Raw genomic sequence first — 20,314 nt, forward strand, 5'->3', positions numbered from 1 at the left:
TATTTTGTTTGGGAAAATTAAAAGTCTGCTTCCCAGTCATCTAATGGAGTGGGATTCAAGAAACACAAAGGTTAATTGGATGGTTCAACCTAGCAATTGTGATCTTAGAAGTAGTCCTGAGTTAAGCTCTATCCTTGGGGACTTGGGGATAAGAAGGTGCATGGGATAGAAGGACTGGAGGAAGATAAAACTGTGAAAGCAGCAGTCAGTCAAAGGAAGGTGCCTGCAATTTTCCTTTGTGGGACTAAGGAACTACCCAGTAATGGACGGAGAATAATTAAAATTAATGATAATAATAGTGCTACAATCAGATACCATTAATTTATCCCTTACTGTGTGCCTTTCCCTGTGTAAAGTGCTTTTCAGGCGTTAACTCTTCCTTTCCTTACTGCACTCATGTGATGTGCGTGTTATTATTAACACCATTCTATATGTGAAGTAACAGCTTCCACCTGTTAAATAATATTTCACACAAGAAGATTAAAATCCAGCACCCCAAAAATTAGCCACTACCCTGAAGATCGCTGGACTAAGAGCTTGTGTCCTTGTTCTGCTATTAACTTCTACCCCGATAACAGCAAGTTTTCTAATATCCCAGGGACTTATTTTCCAATGTCTAGTGCTCACTAAAGAGGAATTAAATTGAATCTGTAGAATAGGGCTAATTCTCATTGCATTACTTCTCTCCCAGGATTGTTTTGAGGCTAGATGAGGAAATATGAAAATATTTGGAAGGCACTGGGCATGAAACAAGGGTGAGCCATGATACCACTGTGTGCCTGCCATTGGTAAACATTCCTGGTCCCATAAACTGCCTTGGGTCAACCTAGTCTCCTTTATGGGAGGAGAGTTTGAATAACATAGCCTCTTTCTTTTACACAAAATCTTAAGGTGGATATCAAGCTTCTTCCTAATTCCAGAGAAGTTACTTTAAGCCAAACGTCTTGCAATACAGATTCACTGAAACGTGAGATGGTATTTATTAATATGCTCATTCTTAGAGCATTCAAGCATTCTGTCAGTCTTGTAAGATAAGCTGCTTTTAAAAATCTACTTTACATTAATATGGAAGAAAACTAAATCCTCAATATTTGACTTGAGATCTGAAAATGGCTCAGAACATCCTGTCACAGTAACCTAGGCAGGAGGTTGGCTTTTGAAACTATAAGGAACATGACAAAATGACATAACCTGATATCGTTTCAATTTCACAATCATGCACCATTCACATGGACATTTCTGCTGTCTGAGAACTGATGTTTATTTATCTGTACATGAAGACACTTACTGTAGCGACATACAGTAGCTGGCTGATTTCTTTGGCCTAATTTTCTCACTATTATATCATTCAGCATCATTAACAATTGTGTTACTTCTAAAGGCATTCAGATTCTCATTTTTACTTAAAGGTGGGCAATCTTGTCATACATATTCAGCAGAAAAAAATTTTTTCAGTAGCCATTGATAAACTTGGCTCCAGTCTGTCTGAAACTACTCACAACTGCTTGGAAATGCATAGGAACAAATCCTGGTAATCTGTAATTCGCAATACACATTTATGCTGACCATTTTAAAGTTTGTTTTCCCTCATTGGCATCTTCTATTTGCAAGTCAGATAAATGGCACTTACAAGCAGAACCCTCTAGTATTTCTAGTACGACAGATGCATGGCTGTCATTCCATAACTCCAGGTAGCTTCTGGAGGCAAATAAAATAAAGTCCTCTATGACAGTCAAATGAGCAAAAGAGCCTAGGGATTATGAGCTTGATTTATTTGCTTCTAGAGTAAAACAGTGCCAATTTGTCTTACCTGTCTCCACCCCTCTAACTTCTATAGCACATTGGCTATCAGGATCTTGGGCCTCTTGCATGGTGGTTATGAATTGAGCTCTGGATTTCGACCCACACTCTGAACCTTCTGCCTATAAGTGATGCAACGAGGAAGAGGTGGTAACTGCTCTAAGCTTCCCTTCTCTCATCTATAAATGTGAGTAATAGTATAAACTAGGGTTGTCTTGAGTATTAAATTAGCTCAACACATAGTAGAAACCCAATCAATATTGGTTGATATTATTGTTATTATCATCCTTGTCACTTCCCTACAACATTAATTTTATTTGTGCAGGATGTATAATGTCATGTCCCAGAGGACTATAAATTAAGATGAAAATTTGTTAATTTTTTGGATGTGAACTATCTTGGAAGGGTATCTGATTTCTTAAACTGCTTGAATTAGTTTATGTTCACCTAATATAGCAATTTTGTAGTTTCATGTTCAAAGTTTGACTCGAAGAATCACAAATTACATAAATTTTTTTTAAAGTGTGTGTTTGGTTAGAAACAAAACAAAGACAAAAAATAGATGGTAACCAAAATGAAGTTGCCCAAATAATGATCAGTAGTTGATATGGTTAGGCTTTGTGTCCCCACCCAAATCTCATCTTGAATTGTAAGCCCCAGGTGTTGAGGGAGAGACCTGGTGGGAGGTGATTGGATCATGGGGGTGGTTTCCCCCATGCTGTTCTCATGATAGTGAGTGAGTTCTCACGAGAGCTGATGGTTTTTATAAGTGTTTGGTAGTTCCTCACTTGCTCACTTCTTCTCTCTGCGGCCGCCCTATGAAGAGGTGCTTTTCACCATGATTGTAAATTTCCTGAGGCCTCTGCAGCCATATGGAACTGTGAGTTAATTAAACCTCTTTTCTTTAGAAATTACCTAGTCTCAGGCCATTCTTTATGGCAGTGTGAGAATGGACTAATACAGTAGCCATCTTTGTGAATAAAGAGGATGGGTTTTAAACAAGCAAAATTATTGTGAACATCTGAACAAATGCTTTTCTAGTATTTGAAAGTTTTCTTAAGCATGCACCACCCTCTTGAGACCTTGCTCACACTGTGAATTTGCTTAAACCTGCTCTTCACAAATGGTGTCATAGCACCGCTTACTTCCCCAATCACAGCTTCATCATGGTGGGATTTGAATCAATGTGGTTTGCTCTTTGCAGTTACGATGGCATCCTGCTGATCTACATGCAGTCTGCCTCTGTGACTCCTATGATTCAGGCTCATTTTTAAATTAACTTTATCTGCTAAGTAATTAGCATTTCGGTTTTTTAATATCACAGAAGTTTCATCTAGGAGACTTTTCTTTTTTGATTACTAGAATTATCTCTCTTTGTTCCTTCCTCCCACGATATAATGAAACAAAACTTACCATTGTATTACACAATTCAGGATTTCATCATATCTTGCTTGATGGGAAAGACTGTTTACACAGAGATAAAGCAGCACGCCTTTACAAGATCATTTTATATGAGTAGAATGTGGTTTTATATAACAAAATAGTTTTTTTCCCACTTTATGTGTGGATTAGCTGTATCAACTTTTTCTGCTTAGAAGTCAGGATATTTCCTCAGACTTAAAAGTCCTGTGAGCGTGTTTACATGGGTCCAGAAATAAACATGCATGTTGGATTTATGGTATATGCATGGCAATCTCTTGGGTATGTCCATCTGTACATCATGGTGGGGATAAGCCCAAGTTTGGTGACTCTGTTAAAGATATTTTGAAATCATTAAGACTGTTAACTCAGATTTGAGACAGAAAAAAAAAAAAAAAACCACTTGCCCAAAGTTTCAAATTCTATTTCGTTACTCCTTTTTTAAGTTAACATGTTAAAGTGTTGCACACCTGAACATTTTCTAGTCCCTTCAAACTTAACAAATTTCTAAAAAGAGAGAATTCTCCCAGTTATCCTTCAAAATTTATTGTTTTAAAGTTCAGATCTCTATAATAGAGATTTGTGAAATTTATTTTACTCACATATTCCCCAAAATAATTTTTAAAAACTATGTCCCTACTTGTATAAAGTTGGCATCTAATTTTGTTTTTATTGAAAGTTCAAATAGTTGCAAATAAAGTAATTTCTGGCATATTGAATGTATTAGGCTGGGCGTGGTGGCTGATGCCTGTAATCCCAACATTTTGGGAGGCCAAGGCTGGTAGATTGCTTGAGTCCAGGAGTTCGAGACCAGCCTGGGCAACATGGCAAAATTCCGTCTGTACCAAAAAATACAAAAGATTAGCTGAGTGTTGTGGTGTGTGCCTATAGTCCCTGCTACTTGGGAGCTTGGGAGGCTGAGGTGGGAGGATCATTTGAGCCCAGGAGGTGAATGTTGAAGTCAGCCGAGATCGCTCCACTACACACCAGCCTGGGTGACAGTAAGATCCTGTCTCAAAAATAAATAAATAAAAATAAAAATAATAAATAAATAAATAAATAAAAGAAAAGAAAGTATTGATATTTAAAAATAAAATTATTGTATCAATTTTTAAATGTATCCAATGGAACAGTTACTTGATATTCTGTTATAATTAACAGATATTATCTTATAATTAACAAGTTATTTAACAGGTAGAAATTTTATATCTTCCTTTTGTTCTCTTTGAATTTGTATTTTTATTATACTTCCCTCACAGAATTATGGCACGATATAATTTTTTTTTCTGGAAAGCATATTATTAATTACCCTATTATATATTTTTTGCAACAAAAACATTTATACACATTTAAATTAACTGTTTAATTATTTGTGATCCTAAGACTTTAAGTATTACATTTCTTTTGGGTTGAGTGATCACTACAAGTATTATTAATGCATAACTCTCCGAAACAACAAAAATATATTATAAATTTAATATGTAATTATTAAATTTAAAAAATGGCCAGGTACAGTGGCTTATGCCTGTAATGTCAGCACTTTGGGAGGCCAAGGTGGGAGGATAACCTGAGTCCAGGAATTTGATAACCTGTCTCTGCAAAAAATACGATGAAACCTTGTCTCTGCAAAAAATGCAAAAACTAGCTGGGTGTGGTGGCATGCACCTGTTGTCCCAGCTACTTGGGAGGCTGAGGTGGGTGGATCATCTGAGCCTAGGAGGTGGAGTGAGCTGTGATTACGCCACTGCACGGCAGCCTGGGTGGTGGCATGAGACTCTGCCTCAATAAAATAAAACAAAAAGTAAAAATTTTATTGAAAATGTACAATTCTTAGATGAATAGGCAGTGTTAGTCCATTTTGTATGGCTATAACACAATACCTGAGACTGCGTAATTTATAAAGAAAAGAAGTCTATTTAGCACATAATCTACAGGCTGGGAAGTTCAAGATTGGACAGCCATATCTGGTGGCTCGTGGTGAGGGCCTTGTGCTGTGTCAAAACATAGCAGAGAAATGAAAGAGGAACTGGGTATGTGGGAAAAGGGATAGAAGACAAAAGAGGCTGACTCAATTTATAACAACCTGCTCTCACAAGAACTAATACAGTCTTATGAGAACTAATGCAGTCTCTCAAGAAAGACATTAACTCATCTTAGTTATCTAACCAGCTTTAAAAAGCACTGCCTCCTAACACTGCCACATTGAAGACCAAGTTTCAACATGAGTTTTGGTGGGGGATAAACTGTATTCAAACCATAGCAGTTAATGTATAATTTTTTGATAAATATTATTTACTTATAGAATAGTACATGATTCAGCATAAATTTCATTTCCATTTTTCCTTTTTTAGATGTAAATGCTGAGAAAGCTTGCTTGCATAAATGAGAACAAATGGAGTTTTGTTATAGCAAAACCATTTATTAGTTTCTTTTTGAGTTATATGTCCCATATCACATAGTAACGTGTGACCGAAAATTATTTTTTAATGATCAATCAATTGATAAGCATACTAGAACTTTTAATTTTATTGAAAGCCAAAAAATAGTAAACCTCCTTAGATCCAAAAAAGTATATTAGTCAGGCATCAGAATCACTTTTGTCAACACCATCACCAATATTTCAGTGGTCCCCTTTTCAGGGTCCCAAATGTTTAATGTTCTGTAAATGTACTGTGTAGTGAGACTTGAGTTGGTAAATAAGGATACTTTTCTTTTGTAAAATGGGAGTAGTTGATTAAGAAAGATGACCGTAAAATATTTTCAGATACAGGGCATTCTCAGGAAGATAGAGTTTGGGCAAATGCACATGTAAAAGGTGAAATTTAAAATTTATTTCCTTAAAATTATCTATGCCTAGGTACCCTCTTAGAGGTTTTGTGTCCTCCTAGGTGTATGTGTGTTTCTGTTTAGAAATGCTGGGCTATGTTGATTTCACTCATATGAGTCCTTGGACCATTGTACAAGGCAACAGAAAGTGAGGTGTAGGGTAAGGAATTGGTAGGAAAAAGACACAGATAGATAGATATACAGAGACGAAGAACTCCATTTTCAAACTGAACAATTATTAATATATGCTCATCCTATAATATACTAGGGGAATAACATATTTCAAATAAGCACAGGTCACACTGTCTAAATAATAAGAAAAATGGTTGACTAACTCCACAATGCTGGAATTATAAATAAATCTACAGCAAACTTCACTAGTCTTTCTGAGATCTCATGAGATTTCTAATCATTTATTTCAGAGGGGTTTCTAGCAAGTTGGGTGATACTTTCCCAGCCCAGGAGCACAAGAGATTGACAGACATCATGTTTTTGTTGTGGCTTTGAGAGATTTGGATAAAAAAGAATGTGATTTCCTTTCAAACACCTACCCCGAGGGCTCAGGTAACTCCAAAGTCCTTCAAGCATTAGTAAAAGAAATTAGAAGGAAACGGAAAAAGTTATTTGAAAAAGAAAACCACTTACAATGAGTGGGCCCCGGTTGTTTTCCCGGTATTTGTTCTGGAAGAAAATGTAAACGACAGTGGCAGCCAAAGAGTAGAGGAAGGCGAAGACAGCAACAGTGACGAAGAACTCTGCTGAAGATGAGGAGTCACCAATCAATGCCAGCTTCTGCCGTTCCTTTCCCTCGCAGGTGGGCACCTCAAACGTCACCTGGTGCAACCTAAATTGCCAGATTTAAGGAGACATTCTTTAAATGCAATGGAGACAAAAATAGATGACTTGTGTCTACGTCTTCTAAAGCAAAATGGGATGTGATCTGGGAGTTATAGTGCATGCCTATGTAACATATTCATTAAGAAATTTACAGACATTATAGCTAGAAATGTGGAAATCAGTATTGCAGCTCATCATCATTCAACTGGTTATCATAACAGCTAGTCACCCTTAGGTAGAGTGGAGGAAGGAAGGGGAAAGGGAACCTGAAGTTGTGATAAATTAGACTAAGACATCCCCCTGCTGAGATTCTTCAGTGCTTCCTCTGTTTAACAGGGCTTGCCAGGCCTTACCTTGGTGCCCCTAACTGTATCTCCAGACTCCTCCCCTGCTGCTCTGTCCTCCATCACCCTGTTTCAACTACATTGGCCTGCTTTCTGTTTCTCAGTTATGACAAACACGGTCCTATCTCCAGGTCTTGTTGTTGACTGTTCTCTTTTCCTAAATCACTCTGCCCCCTGACATTTCCCATGGCTGCCTCCTTGGCATTCAGGCATCAGCTCAACATCTCCTGAGAGATGAGAGCCTTTTCTTGCCGTTCATCAAAAGGACCTCCTTTCCTTTAGGTATTTTCTATTACATCACTCTATTTAATGTCATTCATAGCACTCACTAGCAGATAAAGCTGTCTTGGTAATGAATTTGATTACTTTTTTTATCAGTCTCCACTGCCCACTCAACTGTGAATATCATTTCTCCATGATAGTGGGAATCTTGGTTTTCTTTTTCTCTGTGATCCCAAACACCTGACCTTTTTTAGGCACTTAGTAAATAGTACTTGGATAAATGAATGCACATTCTTGGTTCTGTAAGATGGCTGATAGATCGTAATTTGATTGAACTTTTATAACTTCTATTTTAGTGAGTAAACTCTATCAGGATAGCATCCAGGCTCAATAAATTACTGGATACCGACAAAATAAGATGCTTTGGGCAATACTTTCAGCTCAGTAAATAACACCTAAGGAAGATGTGTTATATCCAATATAGTAGCTCAGGGTGTGAACTGGAACTAAGTCGTGAACTATAATTTAATATAGAGGCCAAAATTTTTCTTCAGAAATGATAATTAGGGAGGCACTTGCAAAAAGATATGACTGAGGCTTATTTATGACAATAAAGTGCCACTTGGAAAATTATCTATAAAAGTAACAGGCATGATAAAGCCATTCACGAACCTCATAAATTCCAACTTATACTTAGGAAGTATTTTTCTTACTAAACAAAACTCAATCCCTTTAAAATGGATCTGTTAGAAGTCCTAGCCAGAGCACTCAGGCAAGTGAAAAAAATAAAAGGCATCCAAATAGGAAAAGAAGTCAAACTATCTCTCTTCACTGATGATATAATTTTCTGTCTAGAAAATTCTAAATAATCTGCCAAAAGCCTACTACAACTGATAAACAATTTGAGTAAGTTTTTGATATAAAATCAGGGTACAAAAATCAGTAGCATTTCTATATACCAATAATGTCCAGGCTGAGAGTCAAATCAAGAGCACAATCTCATTTACAATAGCCACAAAGAAAACAAAATACCTAGGAATGCAGCTAACCAAGGAGGTGAAAGATCTCTAAAAGGAGAACTATAAAACTCTGCTGAAAGAAATCAGAGATGACACAAATAAATGGAAATACTTTCCATGTTCATGTATTGGAAGAATCAGTATCACTAAAATAGCCCTATTGCCCAGAGCAACTTACAGATTAAATTCTATTCCTATCAAACTACAATGTCATTCTTCACAGAATTAAAAAAAAACTATTCTAAAATTCATATGGAACCCAAAAAAAGGGCCTGAATAGCCAAAACAGTCTTAAGCAAAAGGAACAAAGCTGGAGACATCACAATACCCAATTTCAAACTATACCACAAGGCTAGAGCAACCAAAACAGCATGGTACTAGTACAAAACAGACACATAGACCAATGGAACAGAATAAAAAACTCAGAAATAAAACCATACACTTATAACCATCTGATCTTTGACAAGGCTGCCAAAAACAAGCAATGGAAAAAGAACTCCCTACTCAGTACATGGTGCTGGGATAAATGGCTAGCCATACGAAGAAGAATGAAACTGGACCCTTACCTTTCAGCATATAAAAAAATTAACTCAAGATGGATTACAGTTTTAAATGTAAGACCTCAAACTCTTGGAAGAAAACCTAGGAAATGCCCTTCTCAACATTGGCCTTGGCAAATAATTTTTGGCTAAGTCCCCAAAAGCAAATGCAACAAAAACAAAAATTGGTAAGTGGGACCTAATTAAACTGAAGAGCTTCTGCACCAGAAAAGAAACTATGAAAAGACCTACAGGATGGGAGAAAATATTCACAAATTATGTATCTGACAAAGGTCTAATATCCATAACCTATAAAGAACTTAAATCAACAAGCAAGAAACGAACAGCCCCCACTAAAAATGAGCAAGAGACATAGACACTTCTCAAAAACAGACATAGGGCTGGGCATGGTGGCTCATGCCTGTAATCCCAGCACTTTGGGAGGCCAAGACTGGGTGGATCACCTGAGGTCGGGAGATTGAGACCAGCCTGACCAACATGGAGAAGCCCCATCTCTACTGAAAATATAAAATTAGACGGGTGTGGTGGTGCATGCCTGTAATCCCAGCTACTGGGGAGGCCGAGGCAGGAGAATCACTTGAACCTAGGAGGTGGAGTTTGCATTGAGCCAAGAAAGCACAATTGCACTCCAGCCTGGGCAAGAAGAGCGAAACTCCGTCTCAAAAAAATAAAACAAACAAACAAGAAAGACATAGAAGTGGCCAAAAAAACATTAAAAAATACTCATCTTCACTAATCATCAGAGAAATGCAAATCAAAACCATGATGAAATAACATCTCACACCATTCAGGGTGGCTATTCTTAAAAAGTCAAAACCAACAGATGCTGACAAGGCTGCAGAGAAAAGGGAACACTTAAGCACTTAGCCACCATGGAAAGCACTTTGGAGATTTCTCAAAGAACTTAAAACAGAGCTACTCTTTGACCCAGCAATCCCAGTACTGGGTATATACCTAAAGGAAAATAGATCATTATACCAAAAAGACCCATGCACTGGCATGTTCATGGCGATGCTACTCACAATAGCACAGACACAGAATCAACTTAGGTGGTACATATACCCCATGGAATACTATGTAGCTATAAAAAAGAATGAAATTACATCATTTGCAGTAACATGAATGGAGTTGGAGGCCATAATCCTAAGCAAACTAAGGCAGGGACAGAAAACCAAATATGCATGTTCTTGCTGATCAGTGGGAGCTAAACATGAAGTACACACAGACGTAAACATGGGAACAATAGACACTGTGGAGTACTAGAGTAGGGAGGGAAGAGGACATGGGTTGAAAAGCTACTTATTGGGTACTATTCTCACTGCCTGGGTGCAATATTCCCATGTAACACACCTGCACATCTACCCCCTTATCTAAAAAAAAGTTGAAATAGGAAAAAAAAACAACAGATTTGTTTTGCACATCATCTTCCAATTAAGATAATAATGTTAATAACACAACAATAGCAATTAACATATTGGGGCATTTCTTATGGGCCAGAAACTAAGGCTTAGAAAGATTAAGTAATTCATTCTAAGCCACATAGTTAGTAAATGTCAGTCCAGGGGTTTAAATCTGCATCAAACTCCAGAGCCTGATTTTTAAACTTCTGCATTGACTTGCTTATGTTAAATAATGAGGACATTAACTAAGATATACATATTTTTAAAGTGAAGCTCATGGACCACTGGCATTAGAATTCCTAGGGACTATGTTAAAGATGTATGTTCTCGGGCCCCATCTCAGATCTACTGAATTGAAACCTCTAGAGGTATGCCTAGCTCGCAGCTAAAGCAGGAAAATCTAGTCCCCTTAAGTTCCTTATTTCTCAAGTCCATTTGTTTTTGCTTGTATACATTGCACTTTCCCACAAAAATCCTTTTTCTTAACTAACATAAATGTGTACAGCTCCAACAAAATTCAGGACAACAGAAGCATTCATTATGGTTATATCATAGAGCCCCTTTCCTATCCTTGCCAGTGATACTAGAATCTTCCTCAATAGTTTTGTCTGTAGAAATACTGAAAAATAAAATGGATTTAAAGGTAATCATGTCAATTATTCCGACACAGGTAATTTTCAGATAATGCACACTTTTTCTCATTATTTAAAAAGAGTGGCATTGACTTAATACACTTTCAACAACTTTGCAGTTCACATAATAGCTAGATGCGGCCGGGTGCGGTGGCTCATGCCTGTAATCACAGCACTTTGGGAGGCCCAGGCAGGCAGAGGTCAGGAGTTCGAGACCAGCCTGACCGACATAGTGAAATCTTGTCTCTACTAAAAATACAAAAAATTAGCCAGATGTGGTGGCAGGCACCTGTAATCCCAGCTACTCGGGAGGCTGAGGCAGGAGAATCACTTGAACCCGGGAGGCAGAGGTTGCAGTGAGCCGAGACCGGGCCATTACACCCCAGCCTGGACAACAAGAGCCAAGCTCTGTCTCAAATAAATACATAAATAAATAGCTAGATGCTGGGGCTAGAGTGGGGAATAAAGAAGAGATGGAATGGTGCCTGTCCATGTTGAACTTAGTTTAGAGAGAAAAGATGGGTTTTCTGAGAGGAACCTGAGACTAGTCTGAGGGTGGGGTAGCCAAGGTAAGATTCCCTATGGAAGTGACTTTTAGGCTGAAACTTTAAAGATAGTAGGAATTACCCAGATCAAAAGTTAAGAAAGAAAGCACAATGAGATACTACTTCACATCCACTAGGGTGGCTATAAATGGAGTCATATGACTCCATTCCAGCAATTCCACTCCTAGATACATACCCAAGAGAAATGATAACATTTGTTTACACAAAATCTTGTACAAGAGTGTTCACAGCAGCATTATTCATAATAGCCAAACAGGAGAAACAACTGAAATGTCTATTAACTGATGAATAAATAAATAAGATGTAGTTTATTCATACAACAGAATATTATTTGTCAATAAAAATAAAGTACTGATACATGCTACAACATGGATAAGCCTTGAAAACATTATGCTCAGTGAAAGAAGCTAGTCACAAAAGACCACATATTCCGATTCCATTTCTATAAAATGTTTAGAATAGGTAAATCTATGGAGACAAAAAGCAGGTTAGTGTTTGCTTAGGACTGGGTGGAGGATGGGAGAATTGTACAGTTTAAATGGGCAAATTGTATGGTATGTGAATTATGTCCCAATAAAGCTTAGAAAACAGGAAAGAACATGCACCAAGCTCCTGCATAGGCAAAGGGCATAACACATGGGGGAATAAAATGTGGCTTGGAAAACTGGAAGATGGTGGGAAAGGGAATGGTGGTGCAGGATGGGGTGGAAAAGTAGCTGGGGGCTGCCATTGTGGGACCTTGTTGTCCAGGTGGCCAAATTATAGATTTTGGCTTTAATCTTGAGACAAAGATTAGAAAGATCTTCTTAGAATAAACAGTATGTAAAACAAAAACACATGTCACCCGTTGCCATTATCTGCACTTGATAGTTTCCAGGTGCCAGGCTGCACCCCAGGATCAGCATGTCTCCCATGCACCTTTTCCTTCGGCTGACATGCACAAACTAGGTCTGCAATCTTTGTGTGTGGTGGAGACAGTGGGGAGGGAGAGAATAAAATATTTTTAAAAATACGCAGTCAGCCAAATAACAATATTTTGCCCATTGCTGACTTAGCATGTTGACTTAAAGAAATTGTTAATTGTGCTTATCTGTATAAGACAAAAAAATTACTAAAAGATCTTATTAATACTGATGATGTATAGCTGGATATTTAGCCTACCAGCCATACTGGGTAAAAAATATATATATATATACACACACACACACACACACATACACAAACACACGTGTATATACATATGTGTATATATATGTGTGTATCTATATATACACACACATATATGTAACTGTTGCTTAAAAGAGCTTATATATAAGAACTTTATAAGTTCTTATAAGCAAAAGGCATATATATGTATAAATACATACATATTTATATATTATATATAAGTTCTTTTAAGCAACAATAATATATATGTATAAATTCATATATTTTGTATTTTGGGGGGAAGTGTATAGTCAGCATGTGTTTTGTAGCTGTAATAACTTTGGAAGCAAATATTCACTCAGAATCTAAACAAGGAAAAACCTTTCTAAACAGAGCATGTCATTCGACAGAACCTGGATGCTGACGGGGCCACCTCTGATCTTGTGAGGAACTCGTCAGGGAGCAATTGCTGAAGCTGCAAAAGGTACCAAATTCAATTTGTTGATTTCAAATGTAAAATTCTCTTCATGGCTTTCCCGACCCAATCAAGAGGTAATTGAATTTCACTGGGTTTAACCGCATTGTGTCTATCAATGAAAGGCCTCCATTTTAGAGTGGTTTCTTTTAAAAAAATACGTACCAATGTTTAAATGGAGTCATTTAAAACATTTCACTGATGCTTCAATTAAGTTAAAGAAACTACTGAGTCCCCATAGTTTTTAGTTACGTTCGTAGGGTCTGGAGTAATATTAAATGCAACTATCCTTTCAGGAGACTGGAGCAAGACAAGTGGCATTGCTTTATTGATGGAAATATTTGTAATAACAACCACCAACATTTTTCAACCTAGGCATTGGGCTCAGTTCTTTACCTACTTGTATCTCATTTAATGCTCATAACAACTCCCTTCAGTGGGTACGATTGCTATTACCATTTTACAGAGGAGGAAACTGAGGCTTGGAAAGGATAATGACCTTGCCTGAGGTCATGTGGCTAGAAGATGGCAGAGATGAGTCAGGAATGTAAGAAGAGTAGAAGGAGCCTACAATGGCAAGTACTGCGCATGCCTGCCTCTCTGCTTTAAAAATTACAGCATCCTTAGATTTCCAGCTGAATATTTGTAAGCAAATGACCCAAACCAGCTTTCCCGTGCCATCTCATCTAACGGTAGACTGATAGTCTGTACTGAATAGGATTCTAAACCAATGTTCATTCTGCTACCACCTTGAAGTATGTGAATTAGGCATTGTACAAGGTACCCAGCAGTGATAGAGTTGAATCCCTGTAGACTGACCGATAGAAAGCCATTAAAAACTTGCTAGTTTCCAAATCTTGTCCTGGGTTATTCTAACATTTGCCTCAGAAACCAGTAAAGGGTAAATGAACCTGACTATGCCATGTTGTGAAATTGTGATAATTGTGGTGTGATTTTTTAATAGAAAGTGAGACATTAGGTGAAACGAAGCACAGATTTATCTTTAGGTACAACCACACTATTATGGTCATCTGATAATAAGACCTTTGAAATTTTTGACAAAACCTTTCACCGGGTGTGGAAGGAAACAGGGCTAAAGCTCCTACCAATACATTTGGTGGTGGTTCAGTGCAAGACAGAAATGACATGTCCCAAGGGCAGTGATCCAGCCCAGGTGCAAATGTGGAAAGGATTAAGGTGTTGGGGAACAGGCTGCTGTCATTGAATTTCTGGTAGCTGGAATTCAAGATCAGAGGGCAATTGGCAAATTGTAGCACTGAGTACGTTTTCTCTTTACCTGATTATTTTTCATAGGCCCTGTTTCAATTCTGTTTACCAGTCGACAGGAACTTTAATCCTTTTGCTCCATTTTTATCCCTCTCTTCCCAATAGGAAATATTGACACTTATCTGCTTTTAGACTGCCTTGTCTTTAGCTAGCCATATATGCGTGTGTATGTGTAATAAGTGTGTTTGTGTGTGCATTTACAGATATACACATACACTCTTACTCAGCTTATATGATTCACAACATAAATCACTACAAAATCCTGAAAATTTATGTAGCACTTTCACACACTGCATCTCATTTTTCCCCCCAAGTAGCCCCCCAACATTATGCAGATAGGGAAGTTGGAGCTCAGCTATCTCAAAAGAATCACTAAAGATCACCTGTTTGCACAGAGTAGTGGAAAACTTAGCACTCAGGCTTTCTGATACCAGCTCTTAGATGTTTTACTTATGACCCAAATTTCATTTCCATGTTTTCCAAGCCACTGACTTCTCCATTATGCTCAAGTCATTCATGCATTCAGTAAAGATTTATTGAACTTCATGTGCCAGTCATTAGAAACAGATGGGCAGACAATGAACTATGGGGAATGAGAGTGCAGATTATCTGGAAGGTTGAAAAAGACAAATCCTTCTCTGTTACTTCCACTGGTTTTCTTACTGTACCCGAAGAATGGTATTTTGTGATGCTATTCAGAATGATGTTGGTGATTTCACTTGCTACTGCTGAATGCCAATCAATGATTGACATTTATTGAGCATACACTGGCCCAGGCACCATGCCAAATGTTTTCATCTATTATCTCACTGAAACATTCAAATTTGATCAAGTGGTTACTATTAAGTTATTGCATGTTAATTGTAGGAGCAAGGAGACTTTTTGAAGTAGGGCCTTGAAATGGAGTCTGTATGACCCCAAAGCTTTTGCTCTTAACCTCCCATACAAAAACAATGCAATGCTATCAATTGTTTGTATCAATCACATACTTGCTGACTTCTTGCACCATTGAGTTCTCCATAGGACAGTTGTCATAGGATGAATATATGGGAACTGCGGCCATTGTTCCATTGCTCCACTGGCTTATGGGTGATTCCAAACTGGGCCTAAAAACTCACATTGATTGCAACAAGATTCTCCTTTACGCCACCAGCACCTCACAAGGCACATTATGCTGTCATCAAAATCTGGGGAGAGAGTCTGCCTTCCCAGAGTCTCAGGTTTAGGATCTATTTGGGGTAGAAAAGGCAGACAAATTCAAAGTGGGGATTGAGAACAGGCCTGGGAAATAAGCACGTCATGGTGAGAACTGAGAGAAGGCTCCAGCAATTGGACTCAGTTTGCTAAAGTTAAGAAAAAGTTTGATGTCTTCAGTTTGCAAAGGGGGAATAGAGAGAGTGGATCTGAATATAAGACTCACTTGTGGAAGGTGACAAGGATCAATGTATCTAAGATACCTTTATTGAGAAAAAGGGTCATTACTAGAATTTATCCAAACAGAAATATAAAACAATCTAGTACACACATATTTTTCTAGGAGAACCTCAGAGATTCCAATGATGCTGTTTGTTTCCAGGAAGGTCAGTGGACATTGAGATGACTACACCTACATTCCCATATGCCAGACTCAAGAGATGAACTCCATATCTTCAGATGAATGGCATCTTCCAGGCAGCCACAATCATTTTCCTAGACATTTCTTTCTTAACCTTGGTTGAATCAAAAACAGTTTCATCGGCCGGGTGCGGTGGCTCACGCTTGTAATCCCAGCACTTTGGGAGGCCGAGGCGGGTGGATCACAAGGTCAGGAGATCGAGACCACGGTGAAACCCCGTCTCTACTAAAAAATACAAAAAATTAGCCGGGCGTGGTGGCGGGCGCCCGTAGTCCCAGCTACTCGGAGGCTGAGGCAGGAGAATGGCGTGAACCCGGGAGGCGGAGCTTGCAGTGAGCCGAGATTGCGCCACTGCACTCCAGCCTGGGGAACAGAGCGAGACTCCGCCTCAAAACAAAAACAAAAACAAAAACAAACAAAAAACAGTTTCATCTCCAAGGCTTGCAACAACAGCATGCATGTGCTGAAAGTGTTTTCTTTAAAAAGAAAAATCTAAGTGAAACACAAAGTGCTATACTTCTGCTTTTCAACATAGCAGAGATATTTCTCCTGATTTGGTTGTGCATTAAGTGTCTTAAAGTTTATTGTCTCCATAGGAGGAACTTTTTTTTTTCATAAGAGGAAATTTTCATTACTTTTTGTCTTCTCTGCTTTACCATTAGAGACAATGATTTTTTTTATTTTAAAGAGGGTAATAATAAATATCGAGCACAGGGAGTGAGCTAGACACTGGAAGATGCAATCAAGATTACTGCAAACAATACTCTTTTCTACACTAATAATTGTACTCAGACATGTGAAGATAAGCCTGGAAAATTACCGTTCCCCCCTCACCCCCAGCATGTAGCTCCCATTTCCATGTGCCAGAAAGGTATTTATCCAACTTACTGAAAGTGTATTGTGCTTTTAAGAAGGATCTTTTCAAGTTGCACTCCTCCCTACAGTTCGGATTTACACAGATAGACATTTCAACATGAAACTGTGGACTCTAAGGTGATTAAAAAGTGATGGTTTTCAAAGGGCAAGGTATGATCTGGAGTAAAAGGGAAGTAAAACTCTATGAAACCCTTACAGTGACTTGCAAAGAGGCATTGTTGTGCTCACGAAGCTATGATTTATTAATTTTGGCTCTTCAAATAGAGTTTGAGTAATAGAGAATTCAGACTGCCTCTACGTTGTCAAATTAAAATAGATATTGAGGTCGTTATCTGTATATTTCAGGGAAAATCGTTTCTTCTCTGGTTTGCTTTCCCTGAGCTGTGGTACTCTACCCAAGTGAATTATGAAACAAAAACAGTCCTAGAGTGGATTTTAAAAAAGTTTGAGTGACCAGTTGACAACGGCTTATTCATCTATTTCATTTGGTTAGTATAGAAATGTATCAGGAATAAATAATTTAAAGTCTTTGATTAAAAGATATTTATAACATTTAGAAACATACATGTAACATAGAGGAAGGTGGCAGAAATCTGACCTTTTGTTGAGAATTTAGGTCAAATTGATTGTAATCATTAATTCAGTCAAAACGTGCTATTTATAAAAATTCAACCAATACAGGAATGTTTACAGGAGGAAAAGGTAAGGTTCTTCATAATTTAATCTCCAATATTAACAACTTAAAACACTGAAATTAAACACAATCTTTAATATACTGTTCACTACCTAATAATATGACCTGTACATACCTTACTTTTTCAAGGAGGATCTGCCTTATTTTTTTTAACAGTCATATAATATATGTACAGGACTATGAATTATCATATTGTACTGTTCTGTATATTAGGTAGTGAAGGTTCTATAATAAACTTCTCCCATCCAAGTACTAACCAGACCTGACCCTGTTTAGCTTCTGAGATCATGGCGTGTTCAGGGTGGTATGGCTGTAGACTATAATAATTTTCTAAATAGCCTCACACTAGTGGACATTTTGAATTTATATACTCTGGGTCATGTTACATAACTTTTGTTAGATTCTTATTAGGTTTCTTAATTCCCAAAATGTTAAGATTTACTAAACCCCATCACTTTGGTGACCTAGTGCTGAAAATGGAAATAAGAGCTGGGTTCTAAAAGTTTCATTAAGACTATTTTACATTTTGTCCAACATGATAAAACCTGTTGACAATTCCTCCCCCTACCCATTACACACCTCATCTAGTCTCACACCCAGGGGCAACATAGTAACGAATATTCAAGTATGAGTCCCAGCAATGAAATGTTATTTCCAACACCCTTTCGCTTCTATTTGTCTCCATTTTGTGTCCAATGGAACACTACCCTTTTACATGTTTTTTTTTTTTTCCTAAATCAAAGGCAATATAAGGCATCTCTGTCAATATTCAGCTATTTGACCTTGGACGAGTCTCATGTGTTTCTGAGCTTCAGATTTCTCATCTGCAACATGGAAGAAATAAAAGCACCATATTCATAGGATTGTGTGTGTGTGTGTGTGTGTGTGTGTGTGTGTGTGTGTGGTTTGAATGAGATAATGGAGTATATTGTACTTGTCACGGTGCGTAAATGTAATTGACAATTACAGATGCTATAATAGGTGAACTGTAAGGAGCTTCAAAAGCTCACAATTAAAGGTGTAAGTCTGACTACTAAAGTTGATTTAAAAAATCCAAACTCTTTTAGAAAGTAGCTTTTAAAGAACTGGAAACAGGCATATTCTATTACTATACAGTTCTGTCAAAAAGTCCCCCAATCAAGCAGTTATTTGGTCATTTTCTGTTATTGCTTACTGTCATTTCATTATTCATGTAATAACTGGCTTCACTAAATGCTTAGGGTAGGCAACTTAACAGAACTCTTGCTGGGTAGGAAATTCAATATATATGCCAGATTATGATGAAATAAATAGTAATCGCTTATGCATGTAGAACAAAATACAACCTCCTTTAAACCACTGAAAAGGTATTATTCTGTCAAGAGGCTTTGCAATTGTAAATTTCCAATTCTTTAGTTATTAATATCACCATAAATAAACAAATCCTCTTTGAAAAAATGTCTAAGACACAAGAAAACATTTACATTTTATTTAACTAGGAACAGTTTGTTAAATGTATTTATCAGCTGGGGATAGGAAAAGTACCCTTTATCGTCAGCACATATAATGTCACCCATGTCTCCATTGCTTTGCAGGTGACTGGGAGATTAATCACACAATTTTCAAGCTGCATTTGTAACATGACATGTAAGAATTCATTTTCCACACAGCAACCAGATATCTTTTAAAAGCATAAATTAGAGCATGCCACTCCTTTGTGTAAAACTCCTCTCCAACAGTTTCCTCTTGCACTTAGTCATATTCAAACCCCTTAACATGCCCCACAAAGATGGACATCACCTGGATCATGGCCATTTGTTTGCTACCATCATGCCCACTTGCTTCTTTCTCTTACTAGAATACCGCCCCACCCACCCACCTTATTCCCAAGGTCTTTGGATTAACCTCCAGATTGTCCATGGCCACCTACATAAGTGAAGGTGATGTTTAGTGAAGTAAATTCTAGAGAGTGAAGAGCCATAAGTCAAGTACAGTGTCTAGGGCAATGAGGAAGGGTAGGGGACGAGGGCTACTTCCTGCTTATCCAAGCCAGTGTCCTGAACTTCTTTCTCCAGATAAATTACCCCAATTTGGACACTTTTTCAAAGAAATGCAGTTTTATACAAAGTCTAGCAAGGGTTTGATTGGAAAGACTGGACTTTTTAATGAGGTCACTGACACTAATCTAGTCATAGAAGGGTCAAAAAAGTCTTTATAAAAGAAAATGGTATTTAATTATTGGAAAGGGCTCAGAAACAAAAACAAAAACAAAATAACCAAAACAGCAAGCAACTCCTTTCACTGACAGATTAAGATCTGTCTTCTACTGATAAATTTCCTCTTGATTAACAGAATATTTAAATAGAACAGAAGCTAAATTAAACTTCCTCTCCTGATGATTAAAAATCAATGTCTAAATCATGTGACTATATGCTACAAATAAGTCTTACCAGTAATTTAATATTCAATAATTTGGTTTGGCTTCCTAGAAATTCTTAATGCTTCTGACAACTCCAAATCAGAGATCCTCAAACTCTAGTTGGGAATGTCTAAAACTCTTTCAAGGGATCCATTAGATCAAAATCATTTTCATGATAACACCAAGATGTTGTTTGTC

The 20,314-nt window shown here is 37.5% G+C and overlaps 1 protein-coding gene across 2 annotated transcripts in view; it reads right to left on the minus strand.

Moving 5' to 3' along the window:
• The window catches only part of SYNPR (synaptoporin), a 340,637-nt gene that overhangs the window by 50,073 nt on the left and 270,250 nt on the right, over positions 1-20,314 (minus strand). For both annotated transcript variants that reach the window (XM_003273653.3, XM_003273652.3), the window contains one exon: positions 6,691-6,889. In XM_003273653.3, coding sequence (XP_003273701.1) covers positions 6,691-6,889 — 199 coding nt within the window. The remainder of the gene's footprint in view (positions 1-6,690; positions 6,890-20,314) is intronic.

This window comes from Nomascus leucogenys, chromosome 21, assembly GCF_006542625.1.
Source record: "Nomascus leucogenys isolate Asia chromosome 21, Asia_NLE_v1, whole genome shotgun sequence".
Lineage (NCBI taxonomy): Eukaryota > Metazoa > Chordata > Mammalia > Primates > Hylobatidae > Nomascus > Nomascus leucogenys.